At 32.8% G+C, this 19,207-nt stretch overlaps 2 protein-coding genes across 2 annotated transcripts; both read left to right on the top strand.

The window, feature by feature from the left end:
• Nucleotides 1-8,644: 8,644 nt before the first annotated feature.
• On the top strand, nt 8,645-11,970 carry LOC147395306 (uncharacterized). Its single transcript, XM_086452145.1, has 3 exons — nt 8,645-8,939; nt 10,350-10,697; nt 11,575-11,970. Exons 1-3 carry the CDS (start codon nt 8,763-8,765, stop codon nt 11,647-11,649), a joined length of 600 nt encoding a protein of 199 aa, XP_086308271.1. The 5' UTR covers nt 8,645-8,762; the 3' UTR covers nt 11,650-11,970.
• An 882-nt stretch (nt 11,971-12,852) lies between these two features.
• Nucleotides 12,853-18,174, top strand: LOC147395307 (monocopper oxidase-like protein SKU5). The gene is made up of 9 exons (XM_086452368.1): nt 12,853-13,002; nt 13,181-13,290; nt 14,042-14,312; nt 14,901-15,021; nt 15,344-15,695; nt 16,672-17,040; nt 17,127-17,205; nt 17,758-17,935; nt 18,107-18,174. Exons 1-9 carry the CDS (start codon nt 12,853-12,855, stop codon nt 18,172-18,174), a joined length of 1,698 nt encoding a protein of 565 aa, XP_086308494.1.
• The last annotated feature ends 1,033 nt before the right edge of the window (nt 18,175-19,207 follow it).

Consider the following 19,207-nt stretch of genomic DNA (forward strand, 5'->3'; position numbering starts at 1 on the left):
CATAGTTTTAAAGCTCGTCGAATCAGGTATTAAATATTTAATTATTGATAAGTAGTAATATTGAATTGTTCTAAGTTCTAACTAATTGGAGGTCATGGGTAGCATAGTAACATGTGCAACTGAGTTATGGATATGGGACGAAACAAAATAAGACTAAGTTATAAATCATCGTAGGGCCATGATTATACTTTTTCAAGTACAATTTATTAATTAAAATATAACTAGTTTATTAAAAATGATCGATTCTAAGTTGTAAAATAGAATGTGGGTTTTTTTTACAGGACATGGGAGTGAGGTATTAAGTAAAACAAATATATTATATAGATCAAATTGATGTTTGATTATAGGTTTTTGTTAACTTGTGTCCGGAGGGTACACGTTAAGGTGCATTAAATACACATTGGAAATTTATTTTCCTACCAAAAATGGCCTCAACTGACTTTGTTGATAAATATATATATTAGATAAAATTAGAAATTCTATGAATCTTACTAGTTGGTTGTTTGTCATCAACTGAATAGTATTTTGATGATAATTCAATTCGATGAAATTACAATAATACCATTTTGGATGATGATATAGGAGAGAGAGTTGAATGGATTGAAAATAAGAGATTTTTTTTTTTTTAATTTAAAATGCTAATTTATATAAATTAGGTAAGATATTGACCTTTCTCTCATTATAATAAGAAAATATCCATTTCAAAACAAAATTTTTGAAGAAATTCTTTTGTTCTTCTCGAGAGCGGATGACCATTCCTACTAAATATGAATTGGTCATTGGTATGTTGATCCACAATTTGATCCATTCTTAAGTTGAAGTCAATAATGGTGGTAACATTCAAGTCTATGAATCCAACTATGCATTCAAATCAGGTAGCTTTTGATGGGTACCTAATTATATGGAGACATTTCCATGCTAAAATGTTTGATGGATTGGTCATATTAGTGTGTCTTGAATTTCCATCTTATGGCTAAGGAAAATAACATTCAGTTTTATTATTATTATTTTTTTTCGCTAACTGAGTGTTCGGACCAGCTTGCGCGCATCACGACTAATCTCGGGGAGGACTACCACAGCAACCCACCACCATGGTCCCCCAATTAAATCATGAGAAAAATCAAAAGGAGAATCGAATCCGTGACATGCGCCTAACCCACACTTCACGTGCTCGCCCTTACCACTTAGGCAACCCATGGGTGGGTAACATTCAGTTTTATTGATTCTTGAAGAACATAAAATTATCCACACTTGTAAAATACTTATTTCATTTTTCTAAGAGATTGTTTGGCTCATTTTTCCAAATAAGCCAATATTTTTTTTAAAATAAAAATAAATAAATTTGTGTCTTGGATCAAAAAAATTTGAGAGAGAGAGAGAGAGAGAGAGAGAGAGAGAGAATTAATTAAGAGAACTTCAATTGGCACCCCAACTTTTACTTATTACATCCAACTAAATTTAAAACAGAAAAACTAAAATTAATAGGGTGAGAATATCATTCTCTCACCTTAGGAAAGAACATTAGGTTTGGATATTTTCTTTTATCTGAGGAAGAGAGATCGAAAAGCACGAGATCGTCAAGAGGTTGGAGTAAATGATTGTAGCTGATGTCAACTTGTTCTTTTTAATGGATTATTATCAATAATGGAAATTCGTAGCTTTTTAATCTTGTGCAAGTATTATGAAGAAAATTTGATGTGGAAAATGTTAGTTCTTATTTTAAATGGGGTGTGCTAATTTTTAATTGGAAAGTGAAAAATAATTTAAGTAAATAATAAGTGAAAGTTGGGGTGCCAATAGAATTACTGTTAATTAATCAAATATCTTTGGAAGATAGTCCATGAATTTTTATAAACTGGGCAAGCCAATGGTCTTCTTGATTTGAATGGATATTACTATTTCATTTTGAAGAAGAGTCCTATCTATTCTTACTAAGGGTATGTTTGGTAACACTTTTGAAGTCTAAAGTCTGAAGTTTGGAATCTGAAATCTTATTCTAGAAAAGTTGTTTGTTTATCATTTTTAAAAGTTTATGGTTACAAATAAAATTTTAAAACATAATGACCATTTTGACAATAATACCTTTTTTTAATTCTAATAAATTGTTAATCGAAAATATAACATGTTATGCATAATGAAACCATCTACACATTTAATTTCAATTTCTAACACATCAAATACTTCAAAAGTATTGTTTTCAATTTGAATTCATACTTGAGAAATTATATTATAACAAGGAAATACTCAAACAATAAATAATCATTCATTTTATAGTTGAAAAATATAGAATTTTAAGGTTCGTATAAAAATATAGGATTTCGAACATAAAACGAGAGAAATAGGAGAGACTTTGACAATACAGTTGTAGAGGAAGAAGAGATAGAAAGTTAAAAATATGGATTTTAAGGTTTGTATAAAGAAATGATAAATGATGGAATTCAAAGTTTTAGGGAGGGTATTTTAAGAATAAAAAAAATTCAAATTTTAGAAGTTTCGTCTAGCATCCCTTCATCATTGGTTTAAAACTTTTAAATTTTGGTTTTGAAGTTTGAAATGTGAACCAAAACAAACGGAAATAAAACTTCTAAAGTCTGAATTTTAAATGTGGACTACCTCCATTCAGACTTCAAAAGTGTAACCAAACACACACTAAGATGGTGAAGAAATAAGACTTTACTAAGCCTCATCCACCATCAAAATGGCCTTGAGATACATAAATCATACATTTGAGATTCGTAATAAATCTCAAGATCTTGTTGTCAGTATTTTGAGGTCTTTTTGTCAGTGGATGAGACTTAAAAAAAGCCTTTTTCCTCACTATCTCAGTAAGAAAAGAATTTCTCTTTGAAGAATATCTTGGGCAGTTCTACTTGCACCTACCATTTCCGTTTGTGTTCAGTGCACCTACTTACCTTTATATATTCCACCCAAAATGTGTTTTAGATCGGTGCAGTGAGTACAGACGGTGGGTGCATGAAGCTTGGCCCCACCTTTTAATAATAAAAAACATGGTTCTCCACCCATTGTGGATTAGATAGAGATAGAGACTTGAAAGAAACAATGTGAACGCATTGAGTCCATTATTCACAAAAAGGCAAAATCAATGTAAATGCAGTAAATGTTTTTCACGCATTTTTAACTTTTTAAAATACATAATTGGTTCCAACTTTCAGGTTGAATTGGTCAAATTGTTAGAAATAACAAATCAGGTTGAATTTTGTTGTAAAGTCCACTGAGGGGACCTTAAATGTGCAATGTAGAAGGTTTGTGGATGTGGGTCATAAACTAATTATCATAATTTGAATATTTAAATATGTAAATATGGTGGCTGTGAGTGTTGAAGTATCAAATAAATGTGTTAATATCTTGTTGTTCTCATCTCTACCATTATTATAACGAGAGAAGTTGAGTAAAGGTGGTTCCCCACCAAATTTTTTAGGAGAAAATTACTTAAAGGACCTCTCGAAAGAGTTTCTTTCTAGATAGTCTCTAAGTTTTTCTTTCTAAATGGTCCATAGAACTCATCTTCCACATTTCTCGCGATTGAATGGTTTAACCATTCAAACTCATCATTTTCATAAATATTAGAAAAAATGGATTTTTGACATCTCAATCGAGTTTCGGAAATTCCATTCTATCGAAAATAATTTAAGAAAGAAAAAGAAGTCATTTTTAAGGGTTTTACTTTTTTTTCTTTTAATTTTTAGATGAAAATTGATCAAGAATGATTCTTTTTGGTTGAAATCATCTAAATAAGTAGTTATCTCTAGTTTTTAGTCAATCTTTCCATGTATTTTAATTGAAAAAATTCAAAAGTTAAAAATGGGTGAGTTTTACAAGTATCAAGTTTATCATTTTTTATTTTATTTAAAAAGTGATAAACTTGTCAATAATTCAAATGCATTGAATTCCACAATAAATAAAAAGTGGTGAACTCAACAGCAAATAGTGGTGACTTCACCAGTAAAAATAGTGAACTTGACTTTAAATAAAAAAGCATTGAGCTCAATAGTAATAAAAAGTGGTGAACTCAATAGTAAATAAAAAACGGTGAATTCGCCAGTAATGAGGGACCATTAAGAAAGAAAAAATTTATTAAATGTCATATCAAATTTCCATACAAAACTTAGGGACTATTTATAAAGAAACCCTTCTGTGAGGGTCCTTTAAGTAATTTTTGTAATTTTGAATGATCATGGATGCCCCTATTTTTATATTTAAATCAGTCCATTCCGAAATTTCAAACCCCATAAAAAGTGATGTACAAATAATTGATGATCTACAATTCTTCACCTTGTAAAACTGTTAGAAGTTTTGAAATGAGTTGATTTTTGAGTGAGGATGATCTCCTCATCATAGAGATCATTCTCATAAAAAAATCAACCAATTCGAAACTTCTAACCCATATAAGAGAAAACACGTTAGCTATAGAACAGGAACCTTAAATTTAATATAATCAAGGTCATTTTGATATATATAAAAAAAAAAAAAAGGAAATTGCAACCCATCACATTGTTTAGTTGTCAAAAATCAAAATCACAAAATATCCATTTTAAAATGTAATTTTAAGAACCCTATAATCAATATTTTATTTACAAATAAGCCCATGTGCAATTGTGCATTTATACATGCCACCCTCTTTTTTTGGAAACCAGGGCACAATTCTCTCCACATTCATCAAGTAATTTTTAGGATAAAATCGATGATGATTGAACAGTAAATTTGTCAAATTGGTCTGACCGTTGTCGCAATGTGGTTCAGCAATCAATTAGGTGGACCCATTGACTTTAATCGTAAAAAATAAAAATAAAAGATCTTTGGTGGAGTTGTAACAAACATTAATCATGATTTTAGTGGGCCTGGAATTAAGGTCTTGTTGGTGATGGTAGTTGTAGTAATCAATGGGCGCAATATTCTCATGTTCAATAATAGAGTTCTTAAGCATCTAAAGTAGCTATGTCGGCCACAACAATGTATGGGCCTTAGATCCTATATGACCATTTGGGACACTAGAGATTTGGATTGTCGACGGATTGGATCGGATCGGATCAAAGTCAAAATCCAATATGTAACTTTGGATTAAGGATTTAGGTTTCCACAAAGATCTGATCTGTTTAAGATTTAATTATTTACTCGATCATTCCGGACTCAATGGTGTCCCATTTTGATAAGATTCGATTTAATAGAATGTGAGAGATTATATTAATAATATTGTATTTTGTTTCAATGTATGGAGTTTATTTATTTGTTGTACATCAAATAGGATTTAATCCGATTCAGATCCAATATATATCCAATTTTTATTGGATCAAATTTAAATCCCGAAACTAAGACCCACTAAAACCCAATCAAACTAATCCGATCCAATAACAAATAGATCTCTCTCTCTCTCTCACACACACACACATATAGACATTTTATTTGAGATTAAGGGGTAAAAGTGAAAAAATAATAAAATTTTACAATTTTAATAGAAATAAAAAGAGTAAAATAATTTAAAATACCACGTGTCTTATAACGAAGAGGGGCAGCCCAATTCAAAGTTGGACTCGTCAATAAAATTTGAGATTTACAATATAAATATCGAATTCAACATCTATAGTCTGAGAAATAGCCACGTATTCGACGACAGTCTCTCTTACTTGTCAATAAAATGAGAGGTTACAAAATAAACATCAAAACTCAACACTATAATCTGAGAAATTGCCATGTATTCGACGACAGTCTCTCTTACTTGTCAATAAAATGAGAGGTCACAAAATAAACATCGAAACTCAACATCTATAGTCTGAGAAATTGCCACGTATTCGAGAAGCCACGTCACCTTTTAAAACGCTATACGCTAAAACCGGACCAGACTTTGATGTGACATGCCAGCTTTGGATAAACGACACGTGGCAATGATGTCATGCCCCCTAACGGTTTAATGAATGATTACATGATATTTACATTATTTTTTGCCTCGTGTTTGACATCGAAACGACGAATAATAAACAACATGACCAATTGGTCTAAGCTGGAATTAATTTTTTAATTGTGATAAGATGACTATTTATGTGGTATACTCAGTTGACTCCTCGTGACATGTTCGAAAATCGTAAATCTGTACTCCTTGAAATACATAATTACATATTTTTTAATGAAAAAGTGCAATTGTGTATCAACAAGTCCAGATCTATTGTTCCCGAACCTACCATGATCAGGGGAGTCAATTGAGTATAGATCACATAGGCTAGTAAGAAGATTATCATGACCTTAATTTTTGAGTCGTGATAATCTGACACACACCCCTTACACCCTCATCATAGAATCGTAAATCATTCATCTCAGGATACATAAGAAATGATTTAAGATTCTATGTATCCTGAGGCAAATGATCTATAATTTTGTTATGGTACATAAGAGGAGGGGGTCAGTAAATCTTTATTCTTAACTTTAGGGTAAAAAAAATAATATGAAAAGTCGTCAAAAGTAGATATTTACATGAGAATAGAACATCATTTTTAAAAAAAATAAAAAGTAAATAATAAATAATGAAAATTATAATTTTTCATGTAAATTCTTTTTTCACTCGTTTTCCATACATATGATTCCGATACGTTTTCACGTCAAAGAGTGCGAGGTGAGGTCCAATCTCGAGGTCACTTCAGCATTATTCTGAAAATACTCTCACGGTCGAAATCAAAGGACTTTTGTTACGAGAATACAATATATCTCAAATATTGACGACAACTTTGAAGGATCACAAATGTGATGTTTACTTCAACTATTTGAATTAGGATGGCCATCTTAAAATTAATTTTTGTGGAAACCTACATTCCATTCCTGACTTTTGTCGATAAGAAAAATCCCTCAAAATTGATGGAACACCCTTTAACGAAATATCAATGGAAAATGATTAAAATACCGATCATCATGGACTGCTTTCTAGAAGCTTTTGACTTTAACCCCAACCATCTTCAACTTTATATAATTTGACTAAATACTTTATTTTCTTTGATATTTTGATTTTTAATTATACGAGACGAAGAAATAAAAAAAACTTAGACCCTAAGCCCAATTGATTTGATTTGACACATTGCAAAGCAACTTTGAGAGGTTATGGTTCAAGTCTGATTATTAATTGAAAAAAGGAGAAGAAATAAATGAATTACCTTGAATAAATTTTACTAAATAAATGAAAGATTGAAAATTATGAGAGAAAAATTCAAAGTAAACCTTATTCCAATGCCTTCTACATTACATGGCCAATCCGAAATCTAGAAAGAAAAGGATGATCAAGTCAAATCCATGGTCGGTATAAAATGTCCACTCATCACCTTCCAAGAAGGTTTGCTTTAAATAAATTAAATCTTTTATCAGAATTTTTTAATGAAAAAAAGTCAACGAGGTTAAGTAAAAAGTTGATTGAAAGTAGATATTTTTTATGACTAATGATAAATTGACCCCCATGGCAAGTGGACATAATTATATATATATATATATTTTATGTATCTTGAAAAAAACAAATCTATGATTTTGTGCATTTTTCATGTCAATCGTGTATGTTTTAACATGTCACATAATGTGAAAAAAACCCAAATTTGAGGGTCTTGGACTGTCAAATTTCATAAAATTCGACGGACCAAAATATTGAATTGGTGTCGAATTTTTTATTGTCAAAATTTTTTTTTCAACAGGTCAAAACTATCAAATTAATAAAGGATGAGAGAAATTCGACAGCTCTAAGTTATCAAATCTGGGAACATTAAGAATTTTGACGGTCCTAAACCTATAAAATCTAATTTTTAAAATTCATAGGTCTTGGCTCGTTAAATTTTTATGTCGAATTTTCCAATTTTCACGTAGTGTCAGCTTATCATGACACTATTTTAATTAGTGCTCCAAAAATTAGATTGAAACGGTGGTACATAGGTTCTACCATAATTTATAATAAAATTTGTATCTATGTTTCTGGCACATCCCACATTAAGAGAGTATTTTGAGTATGTCTTGTTGGAGTGTCAAATTATCATTATTTTTATATAAAATTTTAAATTTAAAAAATAAAAAATATTTTTTTTTTAAAAAGAGAATTTATTGGCACTCCAATTTTTTTTCTTATTTTCAATCATTTATTTATTTTTATTATTTTTAATTGAGATGTAATAAGTAAAAGTTGGGGTGCCAATAGAAACTCTCTAATTTTTTCTTAATAAGTTAAAATATCCTATCTAAGCTTGTCTCAGACAGTCGGCCCAATCCGGTTAATAGAAGATTAATTCTTTAGAATAATGAGGCGTGGACCACGTGATAGCTATATTGGTAAATAGAGAGCTTAAACGTTTTGAACTTTAAGCCACTTTAGCACCAACCACGTGTATGAAAGCTTGACAGGTTGTGAGTGTGTGCGTTTTGTGTTTCACGCCACATGAGATTCCCAAGGAGACCCAACCAAAGTATGGAAAGAATTTTAATTTCTCTTCTTTGTATTTTCTTTCTCTCTTTCTTTCTTTCTAAAGGCAACAATCCGAAGGACAATTAATATCTTTTCTTCCATCCATAAATCACACTTACACCTAACCCTCGAGATCCTCGTGGATCGACTTTATTAATTTTGTCTCTATCTCATATCCTTTCTTTATAAAATCTCCTTCTCTCCACTTTAAATTTTGTCAACTTCTTTCCTTCCAATCCACAACATACTCGCATGTTATTTGTTTCACTCTTTCAATAATATCTCACTAGTCTCATAGAAATAAGAAGGCTAGAGAGAAATTAAGATGAAAGACAAGAAGAAAGTTAGTGTTTCAAGCTCATCATCAAGAGGAGCCAATGTCATCAACCTCAAAGGTGTTATGATACTAAAGAAGGTCCCTCAACATCTCATCGTTCCTCGTCTTAGAGAGTACCTTATTTATTCTAGGCTACGATCTCTCATTCCTCCTCAACCTTCTCAGGTACACAACACATACATACACATACATATAAATTAAGTTAGTGGTTAGTAATTATTAGGTGAATGCGTGTAAAATTGAGTTAGTGGTCAGTAGACTTTAACCAATTTAGTGAATTGGCTCCTTGTATACTTTTATGTATATATGGGGAAAGTCAGCGTTCAATGCTAATATTTTTCTTTTCCAATAATAATATCCTATTATTAGTTGTATTGTCTTTTAGTGATTAAAATAAGGGTAATTTCATCTTTTGTTAAAGTTGTATTTATTTTATTTAACCAACGAGTGTTAGAGATAATGGTCAGGGCCTCCCTAAAAAAAGGGAGAGATTTTTAGTGCATGCCCTCTTGTTGGTCATCCACAAGGACTTATCTTGGCTTACCTAACATATGTGGTGGTGGGGTGGGGAGTCGGGTGGGTTTGGGTACCTGTCATCAAATAAAAAAAAGTTGATTTTATTAAAAAAGTAAGGGGTATTTTGATCATTGGATATTGAATCCAAACCAATTTGTTGTTGTTGTTGTTGTCGTCGTCGTCGTCTTATTAAAGGCGAGACAACTTACCTCTTATAGTATAAATTGCCTCGCCTTTGCTGGTTGGGTGGGTTTGGGTACCTGCCATCAAATAAAAATAAGTTGACTTTATTAAAAAAGTAAAGGGTATTTTGGTCATTGGATATTGAATCCAAACCAATTTGTTGTTGTTTTATTAAGGGCGCATAAGTTGCCTTACCTTTGCTAGCTGGGTGGGTTTGGGTACCTGCAATCAAATAAAAATAAGTAGACTTTATTAAAAATGTAAGGGGTATTTTGGTCATTGGATATTGAATCCAAATCAATATGTTGTTGTTGTTTTATTAAAAAATAATAATGAATGCACGCGGTCTTGGTACGTAGTTGGGTACGTGGCTAACGTGGCAAGGGCACAGAACCACACATCTTTTTCCTATGTGTCTCTATGAACACAATCTATGGTTTTATACCTTTGCCACGTACCAAGACCAAGTGCATTTATCACGACTCTTTATTAAAGGATAACATGGACTCCCTATCTATATGGCATCTATAAATGGGTGGTCCATGTAAAGGACACAATTTAAGTATTCTAAGAAGATAATTTAAAAAAGATGTAAATATAATTTTTACCTTAGAATTTGGATTTAAATAAGGGAGTTTATTGGCCATCTGTTTTCAAAGCTTTGAAAAAAAAGGGGGAAAAAAAGATTGTTTATTTATTAGTTATTTTTGGCACCTAATTAATCCAGAAAATGAACTCTAACTGTAACAATCCATGTGACCCAAATAAGGACCTCGGTCCAAATCTTTATTGTGACGACAGACAGTGATAATAATGTAGAACATCTCATTCACCATAATCGATCCAATAAAATTTAATATGGATTTCGTGGAACAGTTACAAAAATTTAAAGATGGGTCTGATGAGGAAAAGCTTCTAAAGAGCGAAGAAAAAAAAGTAGAAGAAGAAGGACAAATAGAGAATGTTGAAGAAGATGACATCAAAAGCGACAAGACTACGGTGGAGGAGGAGGAGGAGGAGAGTGAGGAAGGGAAAGAGAGATCAAATGGATTTGTGCCATCTATCAAGATTATGAAGATGGATGGTTCGATTTTCATCAGCACTATTGTTCTAAAACATGCTTCCTTAACTTCAACTCTCTTTCATCTTCTTGAGGAAGAAAAGCTTGATATAGTGTTTGAGAACCAACATAGAACTGATACCAAAGTGGCTCATACTATTCATGTAAGCCTCCATATTATTTCTCTTTTTAAGACACTAATATTTAATATACATAACTATAAATGGGATATACCAACGCCCATTAATACTCATAGGTTAGTTAGTTTGACACATTGCAAAGCAACTTTGAGATTGTGAGTTCAAGCTTGTGAGCGATAGTCCAACATCACCCAGGTATCATGACCTTGGACTATATATAAACCTAATGCAATCCTCACCTTATAAGCTGGTTTTGTGAGGATGAGTTAGGCCCGTGGGCTTCTACATAGTTTCAGAGCGGATAGCTATAGGGAGTAGGAGACATGTTACATGTGAGGGGGAGTGTGAACGATAGTCCCACATCGCCTGCATGTTATGACCTTGGGTTATGTATAAATCAAAGGTAATCCTCACATTACAAATTGGTTTTGAGGGGATGAGTTAGGCCCATAGGCTTCTACTACAAACCCAGCTTACCCATAACAAAAAAAGAAGATTTTATGAAATTTGCCAAAATACTTTTGCACAATTATTTGGACTCAGTGGGTACAGCCCGATAACAATCGAGTCTCATAATCTTATTCCAAACCCGGCCCATCTAATTTTCCCTGACCAATACCTAATCAGGCTTAGAATATTGTACAAACTAGGTCCAAATAGGGCCCATTGATATGGACAGTCCTAATAATAGTCATAAAATCGTTACTATTTCATGGAAAGATAAAATAAATGATATTTTTTAAGGAATATCTATGGAAAATACATGTTTCCTGAACACCAATACTGATTCCTAAGAAGTCAGTAAATATATTTCTATCTCAGACATTGTAAATTACTTTTACAAATTTTATGCTTTCGAGTAAGATAATTTATCATTTAAACAAGTTAAAATTGGTTTCAGGTGAAAGTGCAACCAGGATATGATGTCGACGCATTGGAGAGGAGGCTCTGCACGTGGGCCAGAAAGCTCATGTAATGAGTTATATGTGCAAGCATCATTTCTTCATGTGGAGTGGCTTTGAAAACAAAGAGCACACGGGCATAATTTTATTTGTGTTAATAGTTTTAGTAATGGTGCATTGTAATAAGGTGTAATGTCAAAGATTATGAACAAATTATTATATTATATTTTCTTAACTAGAGCTTAATTTCATTTAGGAATGTTCTTTGTTTTCTAAACAAACTCTTTTAGGGGTCATCGTATTTCAATTCAATAATTCAATAGAGTTCTATTCTTATTTATGCTATCAGAGCCATCGATCTTTTGATTAAATTCCAAATCCTAGTTATATTTTATTTTCTTATAGTGGGCATCGACTGAGAATTATCTTTGTTGGGTTGTTTTTTAAACCATTTGTAGCTTTGTTTAGCTTCGAAAAGTAAAATATAAGTAGATTGAAGAGGTGGAAGAAGAGGGTATTTCTGTCTTTTTTGTCCAGTATTTCATGGAAGAACAAGTTCAACGGGTGTGTCTTCGGTTTGAAACCTAAGGGTACATTCAATATTTACCAAAACCTAGAGGGTATGTTTATATTACCTTAGCAATGTAAAATTTTAGTCAGAAAAATATTTAATCAGTGATTGATCAACCTGGAACAATCTTCCAGGCCCACTAATCCCAGAATGTTTGGCCCATTCCTTGGTGGACCAACACACATTGAAATCAGCTTGATTACCGATTTCCAGCTATGATTTTGGATACATAGGCCCATTATGTGCCCTAAAACTAAATGAGTACTCAATCAGTTTCATTGGCTACGATTTTATCGATCATTATAAGATGAGATTCACCAAATGATTGGCAACATTCCATGGAGTTGATTCACCTAGTTTAAGACAGGTCAGCCTAGTTTTTAAAGTTAAAAAAATGCATCCAATAAGGTGTAATATTATTATAATTAATTAATTAATCTCTAATAGAACATGGTTTATTCTATTGTACCCCGACGTGAATTATTAACTATCGATGACAATGATATAACAGCTTGTTTTTCTTCCATATGCAATAGACAACGTACGTTGGTTTCATCCGCTTTCTTGTTTTTTTATTTATTTTTCTTTCACCCTCACTTCTTAAGGAACTACAACACCTTAATTAATAGAATCTTCAACAAGGTTACATCTACTAAGTACACACATCTATATAAACAATCAGAGACAAGGGACCATCATAGACTCCATGGGTTTCATTGGAGGTCTTCGATGGCTCATCGTGTTCGTGTCGATGATTATGATTCTCACCTCGAAAGCCGGAGCAATTGATATCTTCTTGGAATGGGATGTATCCTTTAGTACTTCAAATATCAGCCCAGTTCACAGCTCTCAACCAGTATGGATGTTTACTTCTAATCGAGCCCATTATTAGACCATTTCAGATCCAAGACCCATGTTGGGCTAATTGAATCTGATCCATTAAACTCTTCGATCCTATTGTGTTTGTCATCTATTTTTAAAATACAGATGAATATGAACTTATATTAGAGAGAATATTTGATGGTTGTGAACAGGTTATCACCATTAATGGGATGTTCCCCGGGCCACTCATCAACGCAACCACCAACGATAATATCCACGTGAACATTTTCAACAATTTGGACGAACCGTTCCTCATGACATGGTATGAAGTTGGAAAATAAGGAAAATGCATTTTCATAGGAAAATCATCTCAACGGAAAAATATTCTCCAATTTCACACCACTAAGAAAGTGTTATTCTCTTAACCGGCTCATCTGACCTATACGAACCCGATTATTATCGGGGTGTATGTCCATATTTTAGTAATTAGGGTTTGTGCCTAAGTGAAATTTATGTTCACTACTCAACCCAATGCACAAGTTGAGTTGAGACGCAATATTGTCTATTGGGTATGAACCGCACAACTCCAACAAAGTGTTACGATCCTCGGATGGATTTGTTGTAAAATAACAAGCACACAATGTAGAATAAACTAGAAAGCATAGACACAAATATTTAAAAATTTCATGGCCTTTTAAGGATTATATATCCTCGAAGGTAATCGATCTCTTTACTATCACAAGTAAAGAATAACAAAGGGATTTTTCCTTTTAAATCACTCTCTACTAAAATATATTTTCTCTCAACCACACAAAATCCTAGATCCAAGTTATGAATTTATATTTGGACTTGATTACATAAATACCCTCAGTACATGAATAATTCTCATTGAGAGCTTCTATTAACACACAGTTTTTTTTTTTTTTTACTTATAACACACCAATTTTATTTATATGTAGACAATCATTTAATTACAAAAGGATTGGACTGGTGTGTTGTTAGTTACATTTGGTGTGCAAATAGAATCTATCATTATTTATTATTATATATAATGTGTGTTGTATGGGGTGTAGGAATGGGATTCAACAAAGACTTAACTCTTGGCAAGATGGAGTGTCAGGTACAAACTGCCCAATCCAACCTGGTAAGAATTGGACATACGTGTTCCAAACCAAGGACCAAATAGGTACCTTCTCTTACTTCCCCACACTTAACTTCCACAAGGCCGCTGGAGGATTTGGGCCCATTCGAGTCAATCACCGTAGTGTCATTACTGTCCCCTATGTCAATCCTGAGGCCGAGTTTGACCTTCTCATGGGTGATTGGTCTGATTTCTCTTATAAGGTAATATTTCTCAACTCAACTATTTCAAAATTGATGGATACACTCCTTGACTTCAGTCTTCGGTGAGAGATCCCCCTCCCCTACCCCTCCAAAAGCCCATTCTTCAACCTCTTGGATAAACTGACTCTATTTTAATTTGTTAGTTTGGGTTGCTTTTGCTCATTTAAGGCTCACAATCACTTCCCTTCTTGCCTTTCTCAAAATGCACCCCAATTGGTACGAGGTTACCGAGAAAAAATGAACCCACTTGGCAATTTGTTACCAATTGAGTCTAAATGGGTTCGGCAAGAAAGTATCAAATGGACCCATTATTTTATTTTTTTGTCCTCTCGGGATTGTAGACTTTTGTTCCCTATCAGACACTCATTGCCTTGTCTCTCTCTTTATAAGCTCCTGGGCCTCTTCACTCATTGTTAATTGATTTTCTGTTGAACCCCCAAATTTATCACTAAGTGGGATCCATTTTGAGAACATGTTGGGAACATTGTTACTTGTTAATACATTTCTGAGTTAATAAGAAGAAAATCTTTTTTTTCAAGATTTGCTTCTCTTTGAACTTAATTTATGGGATGTGTTTTTATGTATCAGGAAATTAGGAGTTTTTTGAGCAGTAAGGATCTTTTTGATTTTCCACCTACTACTCTACTTCTGAATGGCAAAGCTCCTTTTGATCCCTCCTCCAACGTCGAGTCGTTTAATGTTACAAAAGGTATGATTCTGATTTTAGTTTTCATGGCTGTGATTCAAATACGTCTAGCATCGTAATTGATCACCTCAATTGTTTGAACTTTGATAAAATCCAATAAAAGTCTAGCTCGGCCCACATGTATTCATGCCTAGTTATGATTCGATTCGGCCCACAAATTTTTATGTATTAATTATAAATGTATCTACAATAATTATAAATAAAACTTTAGCATAACTTATCGGATCTCCCGAGGCCCGACTGGATTTTATAACTAAACGGGGCCTAGGAACACTATATATCCAAATGAATCTTACATCTACGTCTTTGATTTTATATTATGCAGGGAAAACATATTTATTCAGGATATCTAATGTGGGGACGGTAGTGAGCTTCAACTTCAGGATTCAGAACCATCGAATGGTGTTGGTAGAAACTGAAGGATCCTACACCAATCAAATAATGTTAGATTCATTGGATGTGCACGTGGGCCAATCCTACTCGGTTCTTGTCACAGCCGATCAACCCGATGCGGATTATTACATCGTGGCAACTGGCACACAAGTTAATAACCTCGATCTGTTGTGTATGGGAACGCTACACTACGCGAACTCTACCACTTCTACTCATGGACCTATTCCAAGTGGACCCGATCCAAAGGATCAACAGTTCTCCATAAATCAAGCTAAATCGATCAGGTACATACGATCTTAAGAGTCTGTTTGATTGCTCATGAAAAATGGCTGCGAAAATAAGTTTCGTAGAAAATGCGAGTTTAGGCATTTGGTTGTTCAAATTAATTTTCTACTCCCATACCATCCATGAGAAAATGATTTTCTTACCTCCTAATAATGATTTTCTCATTCAATTACCCATGCCCCCGAAAATCAAAAAACATTATTTTAAAACTCAAAAATTGGACTTGGCTTGAGCATATGGATATTTAAAAATTACTTTAATATTTTAATATCTCTTTTTAGTCCTAGGAGTTGGCTTAATGGCAATTTCGGACCGATAAACAGTTAATGCCTGTAGGTTGTGAGGTTAATACCCAATATGAGCATTAATTCCTCAGGGGTCACCTGAGAGGGGACACCTTCACTTACATGCCTTGGAACTAGTCCTTGGACAAGACCATGGTCTATGAATTGGGTAAAATCAAGATACAAGCCTGGTCTGTTGTCTATTGGGATACCTAATCATAAAAAATAAAAAAAAATTAATTATTGTTCTCCATAAAATTATTATGTAGAGGTGAATAACTCGATTAAGTTTCTTCCATGACTAAGTTCTCTTTCAAGCTTAATCGATTGAGTTGACTTGATGGTATGGAGTGGCTTTTTTTTTTCCCCTGTGTTTATATTTTTTTTAATTTTATTTTAAAGAACTTTAATGTATGTAATGATATAAAATACAGCAACAACAAAGCCTTGTCTCAAGGATTTGGGGTTAACTAAACAAATCATATTTCTCTGTTGAATTAGGTTGGAATCGGCCAATCCAATCCCAATTCCAACTCTTAATGCTTCTATAGACAATAAAAGGAATATATTTTTTTAGTAATTGAATTAATTAAATAATCTTAGGAGGAATTATATAGAAGATAAAAGAAAAGCCCTAAACTTATCTCATAGTCAATATCTGGTCTAATATAGTCCCATTTAATAATCTTAGGTGGAACATGACAGCAGGAGCAGCTAGGCCCAACCCACAAGGCACATTTAACGTAACGAACGTGACACTATCGCAGACGTTCATCCTCCATGGTTCGACAATTGAGATCAATGGTGATCCTCGGTACACCGTAAACAATGTGTCTTACCTCACACCAGATACCCCATTGAAACTTGCAGATCACTTTGATAATGGTTCAGGTGTATATCAGCTTGATGCCTTCCCCATCAACTCCACCACTAATGTTCCTGTTTATGGAACTTTTGTTGCCACTGGAATCCATAAGGGGTGGATTGAGATTGTTTTTAAGAATGATTTAGATGATATGGATGCTTGGCATCTTGATGGATTTGGGTTTTACGTCGTCGGGTAAAGAAATTTTCATTATCACATACATCCATCGGATCCCCAAGCTCTTTAAGTAACTAAATTTTCTAGTCCTAATTGACGTGTAGGTTTGGTGAGGGAGAATGGAGTACAACTTCTCGCTCGAGTTACAATCTTTTTGATCCAGTTGTTCGATCCACTGTACAGGTCTACTTGGAACTCTCTCATTTTATACTCATATATAGAGGAGAGACATTTAGCATCCACATTCACTTAGAATGAAGAATCTTCAAAATTATGAGTTCTTGTTGTTGCATATAATTTATTATTTACTAAATATTTTGTTCAAAACATTAAATTCTCCATGTTATTAATTGAATTTTTTTTTTTGTTATATATATACTATTATAATTAACTCGTGAATGATAAGTATTGTTGATCAAATTCCACATTGAATAAAACTTTTAGATTATAATTTATTTTTATTTTTTATTATAAATAATTTTATTTTTTAAAATTTTTTTGACAAGTAACAATTAAAACAATCACAAGGGTATATAATATAAAAAAATTGAGTTGAACATATTTTTTTTTTACTAAATTAACTGCCTATATGAATAATTTTTGCTAGAGTTACAAAATTTCCTTTTAAAATGACTAATTTTACATTTATTAAAAAATATGTATAATTTTTTTTTCATAAAAAGATAACACTCACAAACTAAACCAATTTTATTTAATGAACTTAATTATAAACAGGTGTACCCAGGTGGATGGAGTGCAGTATACGCGTATCTCGATAACCCAGGTATGTGGAACTTGAGATCCCAACGAATGGAGAACTGGTATCTTGGCCAAGAACTCTATATAAGGGTTTATGACTCTGATCCCGACCCTCAAAAGGAGCGCCCTCCTCCCGACAATCTTCTCCTTTGTGGTACTCCCTGTTTAATTATCTTCATCAGTTACTATTGCCACACCACCTTTTGTTAACGCCACACCACTGTGTACAATTCTTTGATGATTTACATAGGATTGGTGTGGCAATAGTAGTTTTTTTTTTTTTTTGAGTTAGTGTGATTAGTTTTGATTGGTTGTTTAATTACAGGAAAATTTGATCCTAATGCTCCTGCACCAACTCCTCTACCGCCACATCCTCCACAGCCTTCATGGTGATGTATAACTTATCAAAATAAATATTAAATAATTGTTAATCTAGTTTTACTTCGGTTACACTTTTATATTGAGAACTTCTATTGCTGAACCGACTTTTTTCTTAATACACATCTTGGGGTGTGGTCATTGAGCTCAACTGATATATTAAATTGGCAATCTAACACTACAACCTTTTAGATTTCATGGAAAATTAAACTCAAATCCAAAAAATAAAAAGAAATAAGATTTGATCCAAGGTTTTGAAAATGGACGACTATTGAATTCCTAAATGTAAAATTAAAATTTAACGATAAAAAATGACATTTTTTATTTTTTATTTTTTATTTGTAAGTTTCATAGAATTTTATCCTCTACATCCTTGTGGCATTCGATCATGCTTTTGGATGCCACAAGGTGAGCTCAACAACCCCTAATAAGATTTGAAATCTTATTAAGTTAATAAGGTTGGACTTACTCTTATATGTATTGTATCTTATAATTGATTATTTATGAAAATGTTTACATGTGACAGGTGTCCTACAAGAAGGGTAAGCTCCGATTTTTTGGTAAATTTTGTAGCTACCATTCTCCTGGGCTGGATAGTATCGATATCATGGTTAGGCTAGCGGCTACTAGCAAGGACATGGTGGGCTTGATGGATTTGTTGTATATTCTTTGGATTTAATGTTGAATTTCAAATTTCTTTAATTTTCAAATTAGGTTGGACCTTCCATGAATTAATAAATTCTTGAATAATTCATGGGTACGAGTGTATAAATAGAAAAATGTTCGATTTAATAGTGTAGTTTATTTGACAAATTCACAAACTAATGAAATCTAACAAACAAAATTCATGCATGGAATGAACCGAATAACGAATTCACAAAAATCGCACAGTAATACATTATTCATAGCTTCATCAGAAAAATCCTTGGGCGGTGATGGAGAAATCTCCACTCGTAGAGCAAGCGACAAAGAAAATTTGTCTCAATGAACCTACAGCCGGACATTTTCGAGAAGTTGAATTACTCGTAAATTGCTTTAAACTACAGAA

Source organism: Akebia trifoliata, chromosome 8, assembly GCF_017979445.1.
Source record: "Akebia trifoliata isolate Shusen 1 chromosome 8, ASM1797944v1, whole genome shotgun sequence".
NCBI classification, from domain to species: Eukaryota; Viridiplantae; Streptophyta; class Magnoliopsida; order Ranunculales; family Lardizabalaceae; genus Akebia; species Akebia trifoliata.

Excerpts from the sequence above, each read along its gene's own strand:
- LOC147395306 (XM_086452145.1), top strand. The coding sequence starts at position 8,763 with ATGAAAGACAAGAAGAAAGTTAGTGTTTCAAGCTCATCATCAAGAGGA. Across the intron at positions 8,940-10,349 it reads TTCCTCCTCAACCTTCTCAG|TTACAAAAATTTAAAGATGG; the intron begins GTACACAACACA and ends TTCGTGGAACAG. Across the intron at positions 10,698-11,574 it reads AAGTGGCTCATACTATTCAT|GTGAAAGTGCAACCAGGATA; the intron begins GTAAGCCTCCAT and ends AATTGGTTTCAG.
- LOC147395307 (XM_086452368.1), top strand. The coding sequence starts at position 12,853 with ATGGGTTTCATTGGAGGTCTTCGATGGCTCATCGTGTTCGTGTCGATG. Across the intron at positions 15,696-16,671 it reads AATCAAGCTAAATCGATCAG|GTGGAACATGACAGCAGGAG; the intron begins GTACATACGATC and ends TAATAATCTTAG. Across the intron at positions 17,206-17,757 it reads TTGTTCGATCCACTGTACAG|GTGTACCCAGGTGGATGGAG; the intron begins GTCTACTTGGAA and ends AATTATAAACAG.